Below are 22,641 nucleotides of genomic sequence, written 5' to 3' on the forward strand. Positions count from 1 at the left end.
TGCTATACGACCATGTCTTTCGGACTCAAAAACGCCGGAGCCACTTATCAAAGGGCCATCCAGCAATGCCTCCACGACGAGATTCGTGATGACCTCGTCGAGGCCTATGTGGACGACGTGGTCGTAAAAACAAGGGACGCGAGCACCCTAATCGACAACTTAGACCAAACTTTCAAGGCACTCAATAGGTACAAGTGGAAGCTCAACCCCAAGAAATGCATTTTCGGCGTTCCTTCCGGTCTACTGCTCGGCAACGTTGTCAGTCGCGGCGGCATACGACCAAACCCTTCAAAAGTAAAGGCGGTACTCGACATGCGACCACCGAAGAACGTAAAGGATATCCAAAAGCTAACCGGATGTATGGCCGCCCTCAGTCGCTTCATCTCAAGGCTAGGAGAAAAAGGCCTCCCTTTCTTCAAACTATTAAAAGCGTCGGAAAAATTTTCTTGGACAGAAGAAGCCGACACCGCATTCAACCAGCTTAAGACCTTCCTCACTTCACCACCTGTCCTTACAGCGCCTCAGCCCAATGAAGACCTACTCCTTTACATTGCTGCAACCGACAGGGTTGTTTCCACGGCAATAGTGGTCGAGCGAGGTGAACCAGGTCACGCCTACAAGGTCCAGAGACCAGTTTACTTCATAAGTGAAGTCTTAAACGAGTCCAAGGCCAGGTATCCACAAATACAGAAGCTCATATACGCCATTCTAATAACGTCAAGAAAGCTGAAGCACTACTTCGACGGCCATCAAGTCCTGGTGACAACCAGTTTTCCTCTCGGGGACATCCTGCGCAATAAAGACGCCAATGGCAGAATCGTGAAATGGGCAATGGAATTATGTCCATTTTCCCTGGAGTTCCAGAGTCGCACCACTGTCAAGTCTCAGGCCCTGGTCGATTTCATTGCTGAATGGACGGATCTCAACGAGCCTTCCGTTCCCGATGTCTCAGACCACTGGTCAATGTTCTTTGACGGGTCCTTGAACATCAACGGTGCCGGCGCTGGGATACTGTTCGTATCACCCAACAAGGACAAACTGCGCTACGTCCTTCGGATCCTTTTTCCGGCGTCAAACAACGTCGCCGAATACGAAGCATGCTTGCATGGCATAAGACTAGCCGTTGAGCTGGGAGTCAAGCGCCTCTATGTTTATGGCGACTCCGCTTTGGTCATCAACCAGCTCAACAAGGAGTGGGACGCAACCCACGAGAAGATGGATCTCTACTGCAAAGAAATTCGCAAATGGGAAACCAACTTCTACGGCATAGAGTACATCCACGTGGTCCGGGATAAGAACCAAGCAGCAGATGCGTTGTCGAAGTTAGGCTCATCTCGGGCCCAGATCCCGCGGGGTATTTTCGTCCAGGACATCCACGAGCCGAGCGTAGGCTCCTCCCTGGTCGACAAGCAACCCACCGAGGCAATGCTCATAGACGACGCCACTCCGACAACCGGTGGGTGTGACTGGCGTACCCCGTTCATCAAATACATATCGGACGGGACAGGCCTTCAGGACAAAACAGAGAACGAGCGCCTCATTCGACGATCAAAGAACTACATCCTGGTCGACGGCAAACTCATGCGGAAAAACGCAAGCTCCGAAGTACTGCTCAAGTGCATACCCCAAGATGATGGTATCAAGCTCTTAGAAGACATACATGCTGGATCCTGCGGCAATCACGCCGCATCCAAAACGCTGGTCGGAAAGGCTTTCCGAGCAGGTTTTTATTGGCCAACCGCGGTCGGCGACGCCGAAAAACTGGTTCGACATTGCGAAGGATGTCAGTTTTTCGCTAAGAGGACCCACGTACCTGCCCACGAAATTCAAACCATCCCGTCGTCTTGGCCCTTTGCTTGCTGGGGGCTTGACATGATCGGGCCATTTAAACCAGCCCCGGGCAATTTCAAGTTTGTTTTCGTGTTAATCGACAAGTTCTCCAAGTGGATTGAATACATGCCTCTGGTCAAGGCAACCTCCGAGAAGGCTGTGGAGTTCCTCAATCAAATCATACACAGATTCGGCATCCCGAACAGCATAATCACCGACCTGGGCACTCAGTTTACTGGCACCACTTTTTGGGACTTCTGCGATGACAGAGGCATAGTCATAAAATACGTGTCAGTGGCACATCCACGTGCCAACGGTCAAGTTGAACGTGCTAACGGAATGATCGTTGACGCCCTAAAGAAAAGGTTGTACACCGAAAACGACAGAGCACCCGGTCGATGGATGAATGAATTGTCGGCAGTGGTCTGGGGCCTCCGAACTCAGACCAGTCGAAACACAGGGGTGTCTCCCTACTTCATGGTGTACGGTTCAGAGGCGGTCCTGCCGTCTGACATACACTTCGGATCTCCTAGAATTGAACACTTCGACCAGGCGACCGCCGACAACGCCAGAGAACTCGAAATCAATTGCATGGAGGAAAAGCGTTTAGATTCTTGTCTCCGAACAGCAAAATATCTCGCGGCAGTCAGGCGATACTACAACAGGAACGTCAAGGACCGTTCCTTCGGGGTCGGCGATCTGGTACTTCGATGGAAAACAAGCCAGGAGGGAATGCACAAGCTATCCACTCCCTGGGAAGGACCCTTCGTGGTGACCGAGGTCACACGACCTACGTCCTACAGATTGGCATACCCAGACGGAACACGAGTGCCTAACTCTTGGCACATAGACAAACTGCGACGTTTCTATCCATAAAGTTTTAATAACTTTCCTTTGTAAGTATCTTATAATTGTTAATAATGAAATTCTCTATTTTTTGCCTATACCTTGTCGCACACAGCACTCGGCAAAACTTCTGCAATGGATGCTCTTAACGACTACCAAGACGAATACGGTGACACGTCACTCAGATAATCTTACAGCGCTCAAAACAACAGTCATGACAAAAAGCAAACTTTATTACAAACTTTACATACAAAGTTTACAATAAATACCCTGACGGGCAGACACTAGTCTATTCCTACAGACTACTCTATTGGCCTAGCTGCTCGGGCTGATCACCCGCCTGGCCCTGCTGCCCGGACGAAGGGGTCGGGGCCACCGGCGCCTGGCTGGTCGAGACCGCAGGCGTCGACCGCCCATCTCCCGCAACGGACGCGCCCGACAACTCCCTGGCCGACCTATCTGAACTCGGCTGGTCTGGGGGAGTGGCCGTTCCGCACAGATTGATGTCGCCGATCACTGTCGACGACAAGTCCAGCAGACTACCCCGAAGCTCGTCCGCTTCCTGTGGGCCGACCTCCTTCGGGTACCCCTTCTCCAGCCTGCTCAAGTCGACCAGGGGGTAGTGGGCGCGCACCATGCTGAGGACGTGCGCGCCGGCAAACTCCCCGGCGTCCTTCACGAACTGCTGGAGCCAGTCCCACGCCCGTTGCACCTTCTCGACCGGGGTCAACTGTGGCGCGCGGGGCTGGCTCTCCGGGAGCTCGGGAATGATCAGGTCTAGGACCGGGGACACTCCTTTCCAGATCCTGCAACAGTTGACCTTCCAGGAGTCCCGGTCCTTGACCAGATCATCCAGGTGCTTCTTGGCGTTCACCTTGAGCACTGCAAACGAAACAAAGCGTTATTTTCGGCATACCAAACAAACAAAGGGGCGACAAGCAGCAGCTAACAAGGCGGCACCCATTACCAGATAATTCCCGGTCCTTTCGACCCAATTCCTCTCCTGCTCGCCGCCCGGACTCCAGCGCACCGGCGAGCTGTTGGCTGAGCTGCTCCTTCTCTTGTCGGAGGCGCGCCACCTCCTCCTCCAAGTCTGCGTGAATCATAAACTGGTCAGTAAAGCAAACTACACAAGTACGCAAAGCTGCTCGGAGCGTGTGACTAACCTTCTCGCTGCCGGTACTGGTCGGCCAAGCGACGAGTGAGGTCGAGACGATGCTCCTCTTGGGCGCTCATCTCGGCCACCTTCTCCCCGACTTCCGACCGCAGCCGGTCTACCTCCGCGGCCAGGGCCTTGTTCGCGGCCACGACGCCTTCTATCTGGTCAAAGCACCGTTTCCGGTACTTTGCCGTTTTCATTGCGCCCTACAAAGCGAACATATAACGACCATGCAAGACAAGGCATAGAATGTACAGCAGTACAAAAAGTCGCTTACCTTGACTTCGTCGACGAGGCGCTTGGCCGCGCGCTCCACCCTGGCGGCCTCCTCGGTCTCGGCGAGCTCTTCATGCCCGATAAAGTGATCCCCGCGTTGGCGCCACACATACATGTGTTGGCGGCCATCACGGGGACGACCCGCAATCTCCTCCACCTCGTCCTCGGAGGCCGCCTGAGCTTCCTCCTCCCGCGCTGCGTTGCTTCCGGTAGCGGTCCCAGGCATTACTGGTCCCCGGACCAGACCTGGGGAGCCTGCAGTCGAAGCGGCCCCTGCTCGGGGCGGTGTGGAGACTTCACCCTCCCCGGCGGGAGGAGGGGTCGGGGCCCTTCCCTCCCTTTCCGTGGTGCTGGCTGGGGGAGGCGTCCCCATAGCCTCCTCAACCCTGGTCGGGCTGCTCAACGTAGCCGGTGCCGCGGCCGGGGACTCCTCGGTGCTCTCAGGCACGGCTGCAGCCGTAGGCTGCTCTGCGGTCTGCGGGGCCGCGTCTTCAGCAGCGCAAACCGTCTCACTCGTCCCCTGGCCAGCGGCATGGCCAGGGTTGACATCCGACGCCGCGCTAAAGGAACAAAACTACAATAAAAAAAAACATCGGTGAAATACGTAAGTTGAACACTTACAGGTTTGAGCGGCGGTGGGTCGCGGTAAACCTCCTTCTCGTCCGACCAGTCGGCACCTGTGCTCCCGACTCCCCAGCGCGAGGCGCAGGTGGATCGACGGCCACACGGTCGGCAGTGGTCGCCCCGCCGTCCGGACGGCTAGGAGGCCTCCGGACCAACGACGGAACGGCCTCCTCCTCCTCCTCGTCGTCGTCGATCCGAACGAACCGACGCCGCTTCGGCGCTCGGCTGCTCTCCGCCGGCAGTGTCGGCATCGGCGACGGATCCACAGGCATTGGCCTTTTCCCCGACACCCTTTCCTTGGTGGTTGGGACAGGGCGGGCTTGTTCCTCCTCACTGCTGGTGTAATGAGCACACCGAGCAGCGTCCTCCTCTAGCGGGTCTTCTCCCGCAGGATTCTCCATCCCCGGTGCCAGTGATACATACACTGTGCACCGGTCGACATCGCCGATCTGCAAAAAGCAACAAAGATGAGCCAGCCACATACGATATACGAATACTAAAACAAAATAATCTGCAACATACCTTTGGTGCTGGTCGGCCTAACTTGAAGGCTTGCACCCGATCACTACCACGGATCAAGCCTCCGTCCGCGAAGTTGAACAGCTCGTTCAATAGCCGTTGTACCTCCGCCTTCTCCAAGATCTCCGGTCGCATCCTGGTCGGGTCCACGCTTCCGGCATACTCGTACGCCGAGTGCACCCTCTTCTGGCAGGGCATCACCCGACGACAAATAAAGTTGCCGACCACGCCAAGCCCATCCAGGCGCGACCAGTCGATCAGCTTCATCAGATCCGCCACTTGACCGTCGAACTCCGGGCGGTCGGTCCAGCTCACCCTCTTGTCGGGAATGTACCCCACGTCGCAGAACGTGGAGCTGCCCGGTTCCTCCCTGACGTAGAACCACTTCCTATACCATTCGGTCAAGGAAGTGTTCCATGGACAGTGCAGGTAGTGATTCTTCATTCCATCACGAAGGTTGAGGTATACTCCACCTGCGACCTTGGAGCCTCCAACTGCTCCCTTCTTCCTCAAGCAGAAAAGGTAACGAAAAAGATCGAAGTGCGGCTCTATGCCAACATAGGCCTCGCACAGATGAATAACGTGGAGATAAGGAGAATTGAGTTCGGGTGCAGATTGCAAATCCCGATCTCATAATACAAAAGAAGACCTTGGAGAAAAGGATGAACCGGAACCCCAAATCCCCTCTTAACGAAATCTTCGAACACGACGATCTCACAGGCACGAGGGTTGGGGAAGCTTTCTCCTTCCGGCGCTCTCCAGCCGCCAAGCTCCGAGCTGTGCAGGAGTCCCATGTCGACGAGGTCACCGAGGGATTTGGTGGTGCTGCGGGACTTCTTCCACTCCTTGGCCATCAGTTCGGCCCTCTTCTTGGAGTCGCTCTTCGCCATTGGAGGTGAGAAGTGGATTTGGGTTACGAAGATGCAGGTGATCGAAAGAGGCGAGAATGGAAGGCTTGAGGGCAATGGCAGGGTAAGGAGTACAGGCGGAACTGTCAGGCTCTTATAACCCGCAACTCCACCTCTCCCATTTCCTGTATTCTCGGGAAGTGGGCGGGCCATGCGGCGGATGCGGCGTTTCGGTTTACAATGATTATAGACAATTAATGCGGCGGAGTTTTCGTACCAATTGATGGTTTCCTTTTTCTCAAACCACGCAAAGGGCGGCTGCACAGTTGCCAGACGCAACTTTTCATGCGTCCATCTGACAACCCATCAGGAGGTCTCGTCATGTCAACTTTAATTGAAAAGATCGTTTCAATAAAAAGAAGACAAATATGCCAGAGAGTCAACAATCCGAAGACTGCACCGACCACCGAGCAATTGATGCTCGGGGACTGGTCGCCCAGTCCATCAGCTCGGAACTTCAAAGACTGCACCGACCACCGAGCAATTGATGCTCGGGGAATGGTCGCCCAGTCCATCAGCTCGGAACTTCAAAGACTACACTGACCACCGAGCACTCGATGCTCGGGGACTGGTCGTACAGTATAGCAACGCAGAATACTAAGCAGCGCACTTGGCGTCTGGGTACTGGTCGTCATACTATTATTTACGTTCCCAACCGCGCTTGGGGACTTGTCCAACGGAACCTACACCGTGCTCGGGGACTGTGCCGACTACCGAGCACTACATGCTAGGGGACTGTACCGACCACCGAGCGTTACATGCTCGGGGACTGGTCGATTAATCTATTCAATTGCAGTCAGACTGGTAAATTCAACTTTTTAGACATTGCTACAAGGCTCATACTTCGCCTTCCAGCAAGCTCGGGGACTACATCGGTACGATGCATCTGGCGATGCATCTCAGTTTCAGAATTTCTTTGAGGACTTTTCTTTTGACCCTGGCACCACGTGCCTACGTCACCTACTACCAGGCTCGGGGACTAAGTGGGCACACTTCACCTTGCGGTGAATATGCTTGCTTTTTTTTAGGTCCATGCTTTTCAGAAAAGTAAAGTGGGCACACTTCACCAAGAAAGAAATCTTTTTTAATTTAGAGCACCATGCATTCTTCAAACAACCTGCTTCTTCGATGTCAATGTTGATCAACTGTTTTTTGAGTTGGTCAAAATACTGTTGCAACTGTTTGGACGACTTTCCTGCTTATTGAAGACGTCAAGCCTCACTGATCGAAGAAGCTCAAGACGGCGTGTTACATCACAATACATGGTGCTCGGGGACTAGCTGTGGGGGGGATAGACCCCTATACCCTTACGGCTAGACTTGGGCCAGGAGGCTTGGCCCATTACGAGACGAGTTCAAGGCTTGATCCGACAGCCTGGAGTTTCGCGCAAGGAAGCAAGATGTGGAGATCAAGCAGGATTCTAGTCGGTTAGAATAGGAATTGATATCGAACTATCTATGACAATTGTAACCGACTAGGATTAGTTTCCAGATCTGTAACCCTGCCCTTCAGACTATATAAGGAGAGGCAAGGGACCCCCCTAGGACATACGATTCTCTCAACACAAATCAATACAACCAGACGCAGGACGTAGGTATTACGCCGACTCGGCGGCCGAACCTGGATAAAAAGCTTGTCCGAGTCTTGCGTCACCATCGAGTTCGTAGTTTGCGCACCGTCTACCGATAAACTACTACCGTGGGTATACCCCAAGGTAGACTGCCGACCAGCTTTCGTCGACAACATGCGTAACTAACGAGCACGGAAGAAGGCTACATCCCAAAATAGTAGCAATTCCTGTGCTTCGGCTGAAAGCTTGCCTGCAACATCAGCCACGGGTAATTAATCTCTTCGATTGTTTTTATTTTTATTTCTCTCTCTACTACAGTGAATCATATAGTACGTACACATTATGTACTTATTTCAAAAAGTGACAATTTAATTCAACCAGTGACGCAAAAAGTCAATGAATCAGCTTCCAAATTATGGATCAAAAGATATGAATCTGGAGAACATGGATTAATAAATGAATATATATTTATATAATATATACATACTATATGATTCCGGTGAATAGTGTAAAAGTGGTTCTCTCTACTACAATGAAACTAATTAGTAATAATATATATAACATAAGATAGAAAGATAATCACGCGTGGCTCCGAGCAGTCGCCGCGCCGATCGCCTGCGACCGCGGCAGGAGAAAGCCGGCCTGCTGTCCACAGCTACAGCCAGCTAGAAATCTTCGTTGATATTTCGCAATGTCTACGCCTGAGAATACACGCGATGCGTTAAGCGATATCACAAACGTCGTAGGTATACTTTCCATATGTATGTGTACAACACCTTTGGGTGTATTTCTAATCAGCTAGCTAGAAATCCTCGCTGATATTTCGCAATGTCTATGCCCGAAGATACACGCGATGCGTTAAGCGATATCACAAACGTCGCAGGTATACTTTCAATATGTATGTGTACAGCACCTTTGGGTATCGCTCTATCTTATGTTATATATATTATTACTCAAATGCCACTTTAGATAATGCTTCACGAAGGAGGAAAGAAAGAAAAGAGCAGCAACGAATAAGTCGAGCTGAGATGTCCAGCGAACAAAGAGAAGAGGTCAATAGGAAAAAGCGTGAGTACATGCGTAACTAACGAGCACGGAAGAAGGCTACATACCAAAATAGTAGCAATTCCTGTGCTTCGGCTGAAAGCTTGCCTGCAACATCGGCCACGGGTAATTAATCTCTTCGATTGTTTTTATTTTTATTTCTCTCTCTACTACAGTGAATCATATAGTACGTACACATTATGTACTTATTTCAAAAAGTGACAATTTAATTCAACCAGTGACGCAAAAAGTCAATGAATCGGCTTCCAAATTATGGATCAAAAGATATGAATCTGGAGAACATGGATTAATAAATGAATATATATTTATATAATATATACATACTATATGATTCCGGTGAATAGTGTAAAAGTGGTTCTCTCTACTACAATGAAACTAATTATTGTACATCTCACAAAAATTTATGCAGATATTAATTACTCTGAGATGGACCAAATCATGCCAACTATATTATTAGTCTCATTGAATCTCCACTGCAATAATTCATTATTAATCATGGTTTAGGAGTCATAGGTTTGGTTTCCAATTTTAAATTAATTAATGTTTTGCCAATCCGAATGCAGAATCTATTAATAAAGATAGAGACATTGAGGCAAGAACCGAACCTGTCGAGAATGATCAGATAGTTCTCGAGCAGGAAATGCGACCAGCCTCTAAACAAGCCTCTAGCCAAGAAATGCAGAATAGAATGATGCTGAAATATCGACAACAGTAAAATGGTTATTTCATTCATTGTGCACATCAATAACAACTGCTCTTGTCCAGAAAATTGGAAGGTTTTCTTATATACAACTTCATGAAGTTGTGGGACGGAAGAAATTTGTCACAAATCAACAGTGTAAGCATATATAGCCTATAACAATACATACCTTACACTACATAAATAATAATAACTAATTCTCATTTGTCATGCACATCACTCAACTTCACTGAGGATGGAATTTTTGGCGGACATTTTGGCGAGCAAAGCAAACGAATGTTTCGACAACATCCCTGAAGATATCCAATACATGATTAAAGAGTTAGACAAAATGTAACATAGATGCTCATTATACGACAAATAGCTCTATTATGCCTTGTTACATTAAAAAAATATTTCCAAACTATAACTTTTGTTTTTAGAAGCATCCTAAAGTTAAGCCGTAGCGTTAGCACGGGCAGATCGGTTGTCGTTTCCCGTTTTTTTTTCTTCGATTCGATGATGCTTCGGAGGTTCAGCTGGGTGATCGGAGGCCGCTGGGTGATCGGACGCTGCTGGGCCAGTGTGGTTGCGGCCAGGCACCAGCGGCCGCCGGGCAGCGGGAGGCGGCACCGCCTGGGCTTTGCGAGAGTAGACCAGATCGGTTGTCGTTTTTTTTTATTCAGATCGGTTGTCGTTTCTTTTTTTTATTCTGTGTTCACAGCTTTCGAACTCTGGTCGTGTGGGAGCGATCGAAGCCGCGCGGTGTGGTGTGATGAGGCCTAGGCACGCCTGGGGTGGATGTGTTAGACATCGAATCGTGACTATTGAATTTGGATTAGATATATTATTAGCCTTTAATTTTAATGAAGATCGATTTTTGTGTGTACTTTTCTGGGTACACAATGGTTGGAGCCTCTCAGCGGGGGACGTTTTACTGGGTGGACTAAGTATAATTTGAGGTGATGAATAATTAAAAAATATTGTAAAGTGACATACTGCTACTGTAGAAACTCCTGCAAAATAATGTTTTTAGGAGAGAAAACGAGGCAGGAGTCAGAGAAGACTTTAATAAAGCTCCTGTAGAGGCCAGGAGTACTTCTCGAGGGAGTGGTTTGGTTTTTGTTTCGAAATAATCGGCAAGCAAAAAACCGACGGATCCGCCGGTCAAACGGACACGACGAAAAACGGGCGGATTTGGCATGGTGTCTGAAAGCTTCCCTCGGTTGACCTTTGTGAGCACGAGTGGTCTGACTCTGACTGGCTGGCTGCTCCAAATTCGATCACCTCGCTGCTGCCACTACCAGCTGTGCTGACATGAAAGCTTGGTCGTTTCTCGAGGCCTTGTTCAGGCCTTGTTTTTTTCACCCTGAAAACTAAAAGTTTTCAAAATTCCCCGTCACATCGAATCTTGTAGCACATGTATGGAACATTAAATATAGACGAAAATAAAAACTAATTACACAGTTTAGCTGTAAATCATGAGACGAATCTTTTAATCCTAGTTAGTCCATGATTAGATAATATTTGTCACAAACAAACGAAAGTGCTACAGTACCGAAAAGTGAAAACTTTTCGGAACTAAACAAGGCCTTAGTTCCAAAAATTTTTGGGAAATGGACACTGTAGCACTTTCGTTTGTATTTGACAAATATTGTCCAATCATGGATTAACTAGGCTCAAAAGATTCATCTCGTCAATTTCGACCAAACTGTGCAATTAGTTTTTATTTTCGTCTATATTTAATACTTCATGCATGCGTCTAAAGATTCGATGTGACGGATAATGTGAAAAATTTTGCAAAATTTTCTGGGAAGTAAACAAGGCCCGAATCTACTCATCATTCATTAATGTTTTTCTCCCATAATAAATTAGCTAATAGTACTTTCTCACGTAATTTATCAGCCAAACGAAACGCGTGCACACACGGGCATTGACGGATCCAACACTGACCGGCATGGATTTCCAACCGTGATGATGCCTTGGCCCTGCTTTGTGTTGCAGTTGTGGAGCAGCTTTGCCTGCTTTGCTTCTTCTGGAACGGAAGGTACAGGTTGACATTTTGGCGAGTGACACCGGTGGTGGTCGGTCGATGCTTCAAGGAACTGGCGAGAGACGAAAGTCAAAATGTACTATGGGGCCACCTCTAATTACGTAACCAGTGTAGTGTGTGGTTCAACCTCTGTCGGGTCCATCCATGGACTTGTTGTTTCTGAACAGAGTTTGGTCAAATAAATCACCCTCTCAGTCTAGCCTTCGTTTAGCCAATCAAAATGGTTTAAAGCTTTCTCGAAATTATATGTGGATGGAGACTGGACATTGCTTTCTGTGGTTGATCTCCCTACATGGTTGATCGGCTCCAAGACATTTTGTAGATTACTAGTCTTTAAAGTACAATCATGATAACCTTTACGTGTATGTAGTTGCTTGCATTTGACGTACTCCCTCCGTCCCGATTTATCTGTCGTTCTAGCGGTAGTAGCATGTCCCAATTTATCTGTCGTTTAGACTTGGGTCCACACCTATCTGCGTTTTTGGTGGGTGCTGGATTTGTCTCGAGGAAATCGAGCGAACAACAGAGGAGAGAGAATCGCTGTCATGCATTGATTTAATAGGGGCATCTTGGTCTTTTAACTTTCACCTTGGTCTCTGTGTATGGTTCCCGACGACAGATGAATCGGGACAGAGGGAGTAGTATTTTGTGATTTTATTACCTCTGATTTCCTTTACCTTTATCATCAAGTTTTGGAGCTTTGATCCTTAGCTGTGCAATTGCGTAGCTAGCATAAGTTGTATGGATTGGCTAGCATAAGCTGTGCAATTGCGCGGAAGCTTGAACGGGTTTGGAATGCGAGTCTTGCGGATCTTGAAAAACAATAGAGTGGCAGAGTAGGCGTAGCCATTATCAGGGAGTAAGTAGAAAAGCTGTTACAGACTTAGTCTATGAAGGTGAAACTTGGGGTTATATTCCGCATAGAAGGGGAGGGATTTAAATAGAGAAGTTAGTTCAGATTAGTTATGCATAACTGATGCGAACAAGCGCCGATGACCTTACACTTAGGACCAATTGCTCAAGGTTGCACCCAGTGCAAAGAAAATAAAAGCCATTTTCATTGTGTAAATTGAAGTTTTTGTTTTTAAATACAACCTCTCGTGTTTTTAATATACATGGTTGCTACCACATCTCTGGTATAAAAGAGAGTACTCCACTTGTACTTTATATTGTAGATTTTTATTTTATTCTATTGCATAGAAAATGCTGAATTACACAACGCATTGACTCAAATTCAAACATATTTATGTTCCCTGGTTTCAAAATTTTAATAACCAGTCCCGTTGCACATGTTCCAGTCCGTGTCTATTTAATTTCGTTCTCTACTCGAGTAAGAACAGGTTATCAGTTTCTAGTTCATCGTACAGACTATAAGATTTAAAAATCGTTTCCCGTCCATAAGCCTCTGACTACAACCTCACTAATCAATATTAAAATGCAATAGGACATATCAATATTGAGTCAGCACAGAGCATTCCTAAGCAGACTTTACATATATAATAAAAAACCGCACCCTGTTTGAAAAAATAACAATTTCTTCAGGATTTGATCTGCACGCCTACGTGAGGATCAACGTAATCCATGTTAGCATGATGCATAGTGGGTGCGTGCCAGCACTCAGTTAATTCTTGTTTAATCACCAGTCCAATGCAAAGACCACTACATTTCCTGCCTTGGTTTATTTTGGAACAGTCTAGCGTCAACTAGCCATAATTTAGGAGGGCAGCACATTATGCCCTTGACTTGTGCTCCTCACCCCTGCACTGGTTTTGATTTAGCCGTACTCCAATTCCTTTTTTTTTGTCAGTCTTTTGATTTTTGCAACGGGTACTAGCAGCTTGAAATGTGGGAGGTGGGATATAAATTTAGGAGTTGGTGAGCAGATCCAAATTGATTGCAAAGCTGACGACGTTTATTGTATACCATTTAAATGTATATATATATATATATATATGCGAGAAAAAGTCAAAACAGTGTCATGATAAGTTTAATGCGCCATATCCTACCTTTCCCATCGAAGTCCAAACCAAATACAGGTACATCTACTCTACGGCCTTGTTTAGTTCCGAAAAATTTCGGATTTCGGCACTGTAGCATTTTCGTTTTTATTTGACAAATATTATCCAATTATAAACTAACTAGGCTCAAAAGATTCATCTCGTGATTTACAGGCAAACTGTGTAATTAGTTTTTGTTTTCATCTATATTTAGTGCTTCATGCATGTACCGGAAGATTTGATGTGATAGGGAATCTTGAAAACTTTTTGGATTTCGGTGGGAACTAAACAAGGCCTACATTGAATAAACACATACATTTCTTCCCCCATTAGGTACTAGGTTTTGTTTAGAAATATGAATGTGACAAAGGAGCCCTTTTTTTTTTTAGGTTGTGTGGAATGGTTTTTGGGTCCAAATGGCGCCTGAAATTGTGAAATTAGCCTGAACTAGTGCCAGCGGGGCTATAGAGATTGGAGACTGAAGAGTTGGCCAAGGTTTGGTGCATTGTTGGCTCCCAGCATCTGGGCTTTGACCTCTGATCGGTAGCAGAGCAGGGCAAAAAGCAAAGCGAGGTACCACAGTCCACTCCACCTCCACTAGTGTGCACTGCACAGAGCATGAAAAGAGGCTCATCAAGAGAGTAAGTAACCTTGTGCTTAAATCACATGGCACTTTAACTGCTTCCTGCGGTGAGGCCATCTGCAGTCCAATCCAGCACATGTTAGGTTGAGTTGGCTGCACTGTAAAGTGCCCTTGGTGTTTATTTATTCCATTTCCATCTACTAGGACTCGTCAGCAACAAGACAAAAAAAGTGACAAGCATTATACACTCTGCTGTGTGTACGTCTTTCACCGAGAGGCTGTCTCTGTACAAAATTTCCTACGAGCTGCCGAGCAACTCTGCTGTCCCTGTCCGCGGTTAGCAGTACGTGCTGGTATTGCGCAAGGGAAGGGGACCAATCGACCGGACGTGCCAATTTGGACTCTTCTCTGTCTTTTCAGCGGCTCGTTCCTGAATGAATGGATTAACTATATAGTACTAAATAAATGCTGTAGAAAAATAAGCAAAGGACACGGAAGAACTCAAATGATACCATCCTTCTGGGCTCTCGCACTGGCGGCCAGGCCCCATGTTTTTCCTTGCATTACATTGGTCCCGCTCCTCCAGCACGAGCAGTCGCAGACTAGCAGGGAGTTGGTTGTTGATCGTTGGGCTCGGCTCGCGCAATTCGCCAATTCCCAGCGCGCGCGCCGGTGACGATGGCGACGGAAAGCGAGGGAGGTGGCCCGAAAGTCCATGCGCGCACACTCTCATTCATGTCTGATCCCAGTTCCGTGCCCACTGGTGTACTCCTACCATCTGCAGGTCAACGATAAAGGCCCGCACACCCCTCGCGCCACGACGCCACCATCGATCAGGAAACCTCGGTCGAAACGACCTGCCGGGGCGATGATGCCGGTTGCCGGATGGGAATCGGATTCGTGCCCACCCGTCTGCGGACTCGGCGCGGGATGGAGACGCCGAGACGGGGCGAGCGATTCCTACGGGTCCGCACCTCAGGTTCGCGTGAGAATCGCCTGCCCGCCCCTGAGCCAGCGCCGGCGCGGCCGTTTCGGTCGGCTGGCTGGCTTTTCCCGTGATATGATGCCGGGCCGGGGCGACGGATGACTGTGCTTTTTGTCTCGCGACCATGATTCGGACGCCAGAACCAGATCTTCTGATCTCGGACCTGCTACACCACAGGATTTCGCTACGGTTCTTGTCCGCACACACGTCTGATGGAATGGAAGCTGAAGGTCTGCGGATTGTAAAGTGTCCGTCTTTCTCGTGAGCCTCTTTGGCTGTGTTAGACGAGCGTCCTAGTAACGAGTTTGGGTGTCGGCGTAGTACTGGCCATAACGGTGTCAACCGTTACTTTCTGTGTTACAGTAGTGGATATACTACGAATCCTTTATTAAAGTGGATAACGATACCCTAGCTTGTTACCCTGAGACATGACCAACACGACCTAGAATTAATCGAACCGACGGCATAAGATACACGTACGTACACGGACAAAATACTACTGTACAGCATACTGCTGGTCTCCAGCGATGTATACTGCCGGAAAGAGCAGGTGTCACTGCTGACGATTTGGCAAGGCGAATCCTCCTAGTCCTATCGTATATGTGATTAATGTGACAGTTTAGCCGCCGACCCTAGATTGACAGCCACACGAAGGGGTGACGAACACGAGCCACAGATGTGAAGGTCGTAGCGCTGCTCTCTGCTCCTACCATCTGGCTGTCGTCGTGACAGTCGTTTCGAGCCACAGCCTTAATTTGTCCCTTTGCTTCCAAAGGACCAGAGCGCGTCATCTGTAGCCTCTTGTTTCGCGCGTTTCCCTTTGACCCGGGAAGCGGCCGGGGCTTCTTGTTAACTTGTTTCTTGCGACGCTGCAGGTCTCGCCCCGGATGCCGTTTCCGCCGGACGATTCTTGTAGCGCAACTTTGTCAGATACATGTAGTATGTACGTACAAAAATACACGCCAGTATACTACTGTCACGAAAGTGAAGCGAATGACCGGTGGTTTTTGTCACGCGTGGACGTGGTGCATACTATAATCGCATCTGCCAAAACGACTGACTTGGATTTGGATCGGATGCGGGATGCCTCGCTCGCTTTGGAAAGTTGGGACGTGTAGTGCAGGACCTCGAGCAAAAGCAGCCGATCGAATCCAACAGGACCTGCCTAGTACGAAGCGTGTCATACGCCCATGTGAAGTGCACGATCTACTCCCCCTAGTATAGATGCTGCTGCCGGCTACTTAACCAATAACCGTGGCTGAATTTATTCGATCACAGTAGTATCGCACACCCGAAACTGGAAAGGAACAACAGCAGGAACACGCAAAAAGCCAGGAGCTAGCGAGCTACCACCGGGCTACCGGCTACCGCCTACACGAGCTGAGCTGAATTCAGCTGCTCTCAGTCTCAGATGATCATAAAAGTCAAGGACTCAGGCCCTCAGCCCGTCCGAAGGCCGCGAACGAACTCTGCGATGCAATTGCAGCCACACAAAGCGTGCGACCAACTCAAACGCGGGACCTTGTCGTCACCTTGTGGCCTGTGGGGGCTGCTGCCAGGGGGCCGAATTCTTTTCCAAAAGCCTAAAACGGCAGCAAGCCTCCTGCTTCCACTAGTAGTTCGCAGTCGCAGCCTTCCAGCGACGGACGGGGCAAAAAAATCCACCCGCCCCGCTGACCTGCGCGCGTGGTTGGTTCTTGGCTAGCCTGCGGTCGGCGGCCGCGGACAAGGCGAGTGAGACGAGTGAGAGCATCGCCGAGGCAGGCCACCCGCGGCGTGCGCGCCCACGTGAACGGGCTCGTGCCTCTGCGGTCCGCGCGCCCCGGCCCCCAACCACTCCTCCGATTGGTTGCCTGTGCTCACCCAAAGTGAACGTGGCGTGGCCGGTTTCCCCACCTGCCCCCGAGGAGGAGCGGTAGCGCACGCTTGTTCCGTGCGGTTTCGGCGCGCAGGGGACGCCGGGTCGGGTCACGCGGCAATCGCGTCGTCGTCGCGAGGTCCACGGGCTCGGCTCTGCCGATCGAGCGCCGGTTCCAGACGGCCGGCGGGCGGCTGAGGATTGGATCTTTGGACCTCTCAGCACGCGTCGCGTCCGTCTCCTGTGCAGCCCTGTGAAATCGCTGCTTGGTCTGACTTTCTGGAAGGCACGTGCGCGTCTTTCGTACTGCCCGGCTTGTTTGTGGTTCCGTCACAACAGTATCACACGTCAATGCGACTCGCGCTGCGTGATTTCTCGAACTCGAAATCGACGAGGTCTAGCTTCTTGGGCCTTGTTTAGTTCGGTTTCCAAGATTCCTCGTCACATCGAAACATTAAATATAGACGAAAACAAAAACTACTTACACAGTTTAGCTGTAAATCACAAAACGAATCTTTTAATCCTAGTTAGTCCATGATTGGATAATATTTGTCACAAACAAACGAAAATGCTACAGTACCAAAAACTTTTCACTTTTTCGGAACTAAACAAGGCCTTGCTTAACGACTGAAGACAGATTCTTCTCACGTCTTTTGTTTCGTCCTTGAAGTGCCACACACGGCTTTTTACTTCATAGTGCAGCTCTAGTGTGATTAAAAATAATCAAAGTATGGGCTGGTCTGATGGAACCATATATCAACATGGCATCTGAACCGTGATTGTTAAAGATAAAATTGCCTTCTACAGAAAAGGCATATCAAGCAATGTAAAACTAGACCTAGCACTTGTACAAAAAAAAAACTAGCATTTGGCATGCGCTCCACGCCAATAAGGTTGAACTACAAATGAGGGCAAATAGAAGAGACATAATGGATGCATACACTAGAGTTGTCAAACTTTATTTTGTGTTGTGATGGATATGGACCTCGTGGTTCTTTGATCATTAAAGCTGCTCTTACGCTTTTATACTAGCACCACTGTTTTGGGACAATTGACGTGATACACAACTAAATCAAAAGTGATGATTTCACAAATTGGTGCCTTTTATAGTGAATATGGAAGACTATGGCTGGGCACACATTAGTGCGTTGGTGATAGCGGTTTAGGTTTTAGGGCATTCGATAATTTCACCAGTACTTTGATAGTTGTGAATCATGTATAGTGATGGATAGTATTTCTAACATTAGATGGTTTGTCGTTCTGTATAGTTGTTATTGTATTTGTACTTTTTGTTCAATCGATCAAGTTGTTTTTGTTTTGGGCCTTGTTTAGTTGGTGAAAAACTTTAGGTTTGGCTATCGTAGCATTTTGGTTTGTATTTAACAATTATTATTTAATCATAGACTAACTAGACTCAAAATATTTATCTCGTAAATTATAAATAAACTATATAATTAGTTATTTTTTTATATATATTTAATACTCCATATATGTGTTTAAAGATTCAATCTGATAAAAAATATTAAAAAAATTAGAATTTTAGAGTGAACTAAACAAGATACTCACATGCTTGCTAGTTAAGAATTTATTATATATCCTGCAATATGCATGAATAAAAATAGGATTGTCGGCTCTAAAAAAAATTACGATTTCACCTAGTTTCAACCGTGCACAGGGCAGCAGCAGATTCACTGAGGCCTTGTTAAGTTGACTCTAAAAATAATTTTTTTAAGAGTCCCATCAAATTTTATGACACATACATAAAATATTAAATAAAAATAAAAATAAAAAACTAATTGTATATTTTATCTGTAAATCACGAGACGAATCTTTTAAATCTAATATTTCATGATTAAACAATATTTATTAAATAAAAACAAAACTACCACAATATTAAAATTTTAAAAAAATTTAGATCTAAACGAGTTCTGAATGACTGAAAGCCAACGGCTGACCAGACGAGTCGTGTAGACAGAGCAGCAAGGCAAGGTGCGGGTGCGGCTCACCTCAGCCTCACAGGCGGCCACACGGACGCGGACGCAGAAGGTTGCATCAGGTTTCCGCACCGAGGCGCAGGCGGGCCCCGCCCCCCACGACGACGCAGCGGACCGGGGCGATGTGGGCGGGCTCCACCAGCTGCCTGGCGGGCTCGGACGCCCACACGAGTCAACGCCTAGAGGTGGAAACCAGCTTAAATTATTCGGGCATTTCAACCCCACCCACTCTCCTCCTCCCTCGTCCCTTCTCCAGTTCTCCCCTCTCCCATAAGTCAACTCTCCTCGCCTCCTCCGCGGCTAGACCGCAGCTAATGCTCCGCCCATTATAACCACCCAACCCTCCCCCCATCCGCAGCCCTCCGCTCCGCTCCGCTCCGCTCCCCTTCCCCCGTCTCCCGTCCCGGTCCCGCCATGGGGAACTCCCTCGCCTGCTTCTGCTGCGCGGGCGGCGCCGCCGGCCGCCGCCGCCACGTGGCGCCCGCCGCGCTCCCCTCCGACCCCGCCTACGACGAGGGCCTCGGCCACTCCTTCTGCTACGTCCGGCCGGACAAGGTGCTCGTGCCGTTCTCCGCGGACGACGACCTCGTCGCCGACGCCAAGGCGGCTGCCGCGGCCGAGGAGGCCACCACGTTCCGGGCCATCTCCGGGGCCGCGCTCAGCGCCAACGTCTCCACGCCGCTCTCCACCTCCGTTCTCCTCCTGCTGCCGGACGACTCCACGGCCTCGTCGGCCGCCGCAGCATCCTCCGGGTTTGAGAGCTCCGAGTCGTTCGCCGCCGTGCCGCTGCAGCCCGTCCCGAGGTTCCCGTCGGGGCCCATCTGCGCGCCCGCCGGGGGCGGGTTCCTCTCCGGGCCCATAGAGAGGGGGTTCCTCTCGGGACCCCTCGACGCCGCGCTCATGTCCGGCCCGCTCCCTGGCGCCGCCACATCCGGCCGCATGGGAGGCGCCGTGCCCGCGCTCCGCCGGAGTCTCTCGCACGGCGGCCGCCGCCTGCGGAATTTTACCCGCGCGCTTCTCGCGCGGGCGGAAAAGCTTCATGATTCCCTGGATCTCGGCTCGCCCGACGCCGCGGCCGCCGTGGCCGCCTGTGGTGGCGGCTCCGCCGGGCTGCAGTGGGCGCAGGGGAAGGCCGGCGAGGACCGCGTCCACATCGTGGTGTCCGAGGAGCGGGGCTGGGTGTTCGTCGGCATCTACGACGGCTTCAATGGTCCTGACGCCACGGACTTCCTCGTCACCCATCTCTACGCCGCTGTGCATCGCGAGCTCCGCGGCCTGCTCTGGGATCAGTGCGAGCGGGAGGAGCAGCACGACACACATCCCGACCAGCCGACCAGCACCACGGCCTCAGATCATCCGGACCAGCCCCCCAACCGCCGCCGCGCCCGCCGATCAAGACCCCCGCGCGGCGCCGATGATGACCAACGGCGGTGGAAGTGCGAGTGGGAGCGCGACTGCTCCAGCCTGAAGCCGCCAACTCAGCGCCCTGCTAGGAGCAGCAGCGAGAACGACCACCTCGCCGTGCTTAAGGCGCTTGCACGCGCGCTTCGCAAGACCGAGGAAGCCTACCTTGACGTCGCCGATAAGATGGTCGGAGAGTTCCCAGAGCTTGCGCTTATGGGCTCTTGTGTTCTAGCCATGCTTATGAAAGGGGAGGACATGTACCTCATGAATGTAGGTGACAGCCGGGCTGTCCTGGGAACAATGGACAGTGTTGATCTCGAGCAGATCAGTGAGGGTTCATTCGATGGATTGGTTGGGGATGGCACTCCGCTCTTGTCAGCTGTGCAGCTTACATCAGAACATAGCACGTCAGTGCGAGAGGTAACTGAATTGATGACTTCACAGTTTGATTCAAGATTAACTGAGTCATTCAGTGACTGTTCCTTTGATGATCTGATATTACAGTAACTCATAAGGTATGTTGCCTGGTTACAGGAAGTTTGCAGAATACGGAACGAGCATCCTGATGACCCGTCCGCAATCTCCAAGGACCGTGTGAAGGGCTCGCTTAAGGTGACGAGAGCGTTTGGAGCTGGTTACTTGAAACAGGTTAGTTTATATTTGATTACATCAGTTCTGCACATAATGAATTTGTTTAGATGATTATGATCATGCACTTGGAAGGATAAATTTCTAGGGTCAGAGAAACAGTCTAATCTCATTATATCAGGTGCAAAATATGACACTTTTGCTGTGGTTCTGGGTCAACAAATAGTTATTCGGATCTTGATTAATCAAAAGTCAAAAATGGAAAGCAGGAACTGGTATAGCTGGTCCAAAGTTTGAAAAAAAGAGTAAATCGTTTTCAATTCTAATTTCCTTGGAGTGGAAATTATGTCCATTTTACACTGAAACAGACTGTATTGACCTTGACTTAAAAGCTTATGGTGACATGTACAAAATTTTCAACGAATGAATAAATTACTTGAGTTTCACAGTCACCGTGTCTGAAGAAGTGAAGGAGAAGCTGCTCTCACAGAAAATGAAGTTTCTTTTGCTTCTGTCCAAGTGCAAAGAATGTGCTTGTGCAGTACTGAAATGTGGCCAGGAAGTTAGCAAGTGGAGTGGCTTTGAAGGGAGGCACGTTTCTCCAACGAAGCTAAAATAGTGTCGGTTCTAGTAAAAACTATTATATATAATCCATTTTTGCAAATCAATCATGACACAATGAAAGAGGGCAGTCTCTTTCTTGGAACTGAAGTGAGATATAGCTTATAAGATGGAAATTTGTGACGATAACCATGAAGCCAAGCAACCCAAAATTTTCATATGATCTTGGTAGTTGAGTCAACATGCCTGAACTTTGACCTTTTGCATCTAGTAACACTAAAAGCTATATCATCTGTGCTGCATCTTGTACCATACTCTTGTATTCCTTCCTGTACTTACAATTTTTGCTATGCTTTTACAGCCCAAGTGGAATGATGCGCTGCTGGAGATGTTCAGAATAGATTACGTCGGGTCATCCCCGTACATCACGTGCAATCCTTCACTCTTTCACCATAGACTCAGCACAAGGGACAGATTCTTGATACTATCTTCAGATGGGCTTTACCAATATTTCACCAACGAGGAGGCGGTTGCTCAGGTTGAAATGTTCATCGCAACAACCCCTGAAGGCGACCCTGCCCAGCATCTGGTGGAGGAAGTTCTTTTCAGAGCTGCAAACAAAGCAGGTATACTGAAGTCATATCGTGTGTTTGGTAGTCGTTGTGCAGTAACTTTTGAACTTCTGGAAGGTCAAGATGAATTAGCTCGGATCAGTCACTGATCTTGTTTTTCACATGCCTTGTGGTTGCAGGAATGGACTTTCATGAATTGATCGAGATACCACATGGCGACCGTCGGCGATACCATGACGACGTATCTGTCATTGTAATATCTTTGGAGGGCAGGATCTGGAGATCATGTGTGTAAATAGGTCAGCCATACTAGTACTAGATTAGAGAAAGAAACGTATATAGAGAGAGAGAGAGAGGTTCTTGAAGGCGAGACCTCCCAGCTGCTACTGTACAATATCATTGAAGCACTGGGTGGGCTTGGGATCTCGGCGCATCCAAGTTGAATCACGATGAGGTCGTGGATTATGCCGATGCAGTGCCGTATAAGATGTTCATGTAAAAGAGGATTTGTTCAATTATTAATAACTAAAATAGTGACCAATTGGTCAACTTTCTTTGAACCGTTTTTGC

The 22,641-nt window shown here is 48.9% G+C and overlaps 1 protein-coding gene across 1 annotated transcript; it reads left to right on the forward strand.

The window, feature by feature from the left end:
* LOC8057365 (protein phosphatase 2C 35) lies at nt 19,169-22,631 on the forward strand. Its single transcript, XM_002463580.2, has 4 exons — nt 19,169-20,770; nt 20,885-20,998; nt 21,861-22,125; nt 22,251-22,631. Exons 1-4 carry the CDS (start codon nt 19,361-19,363, stop codon nt 22,364-22,366), a joined length of 1,905 nt encoding a protein of 634 aa, XP_002463625.1. The 5' UTR covers nt 19,169-19,360; the 3' UTR covers nt 22,367-22,631.

This window comes from Sorghum bicolor, chromosome 1 (genome assembly GCF_000003195.3).
Source record: "Sorghum bicolor cultivar BTx623 chromosome 1, Sorghum_bicolor_NCBIv3, whole genome shotgun sequence".
NCBI classification, from domain to species: Eukaryota; Viridiplantae; Streptophyta; class Magnoliopsida; order Poales; family Poaceae; genus Sorghum; species Sorghum bicolor.

Bases quoted from the DNA above. Each gene is read 5' to 3' on its own strand.
- LOC8057365 (XM_002463580.2), top strand. From the start codon at position 19,361: ATGGGGAACTCCCTCGCCTGCTTCTGCTGCGCGGGCGGCGCCGCCGGC. The intron at 20,771-20,884 runs GTAACTGAATTG...GCCTGGTTACAG, and splicing joins ATAGCACGTCAGTGCGAGAG to GAAGTTTGCAGAATACGGAA. The intron at 22,126-22,250 runs GTATACTGAAGT...TTGTGGTTGCAG, and splicing joins CAGAGCTGCAAACAAAGCAG to GAATGGACTTTCATGAATTG.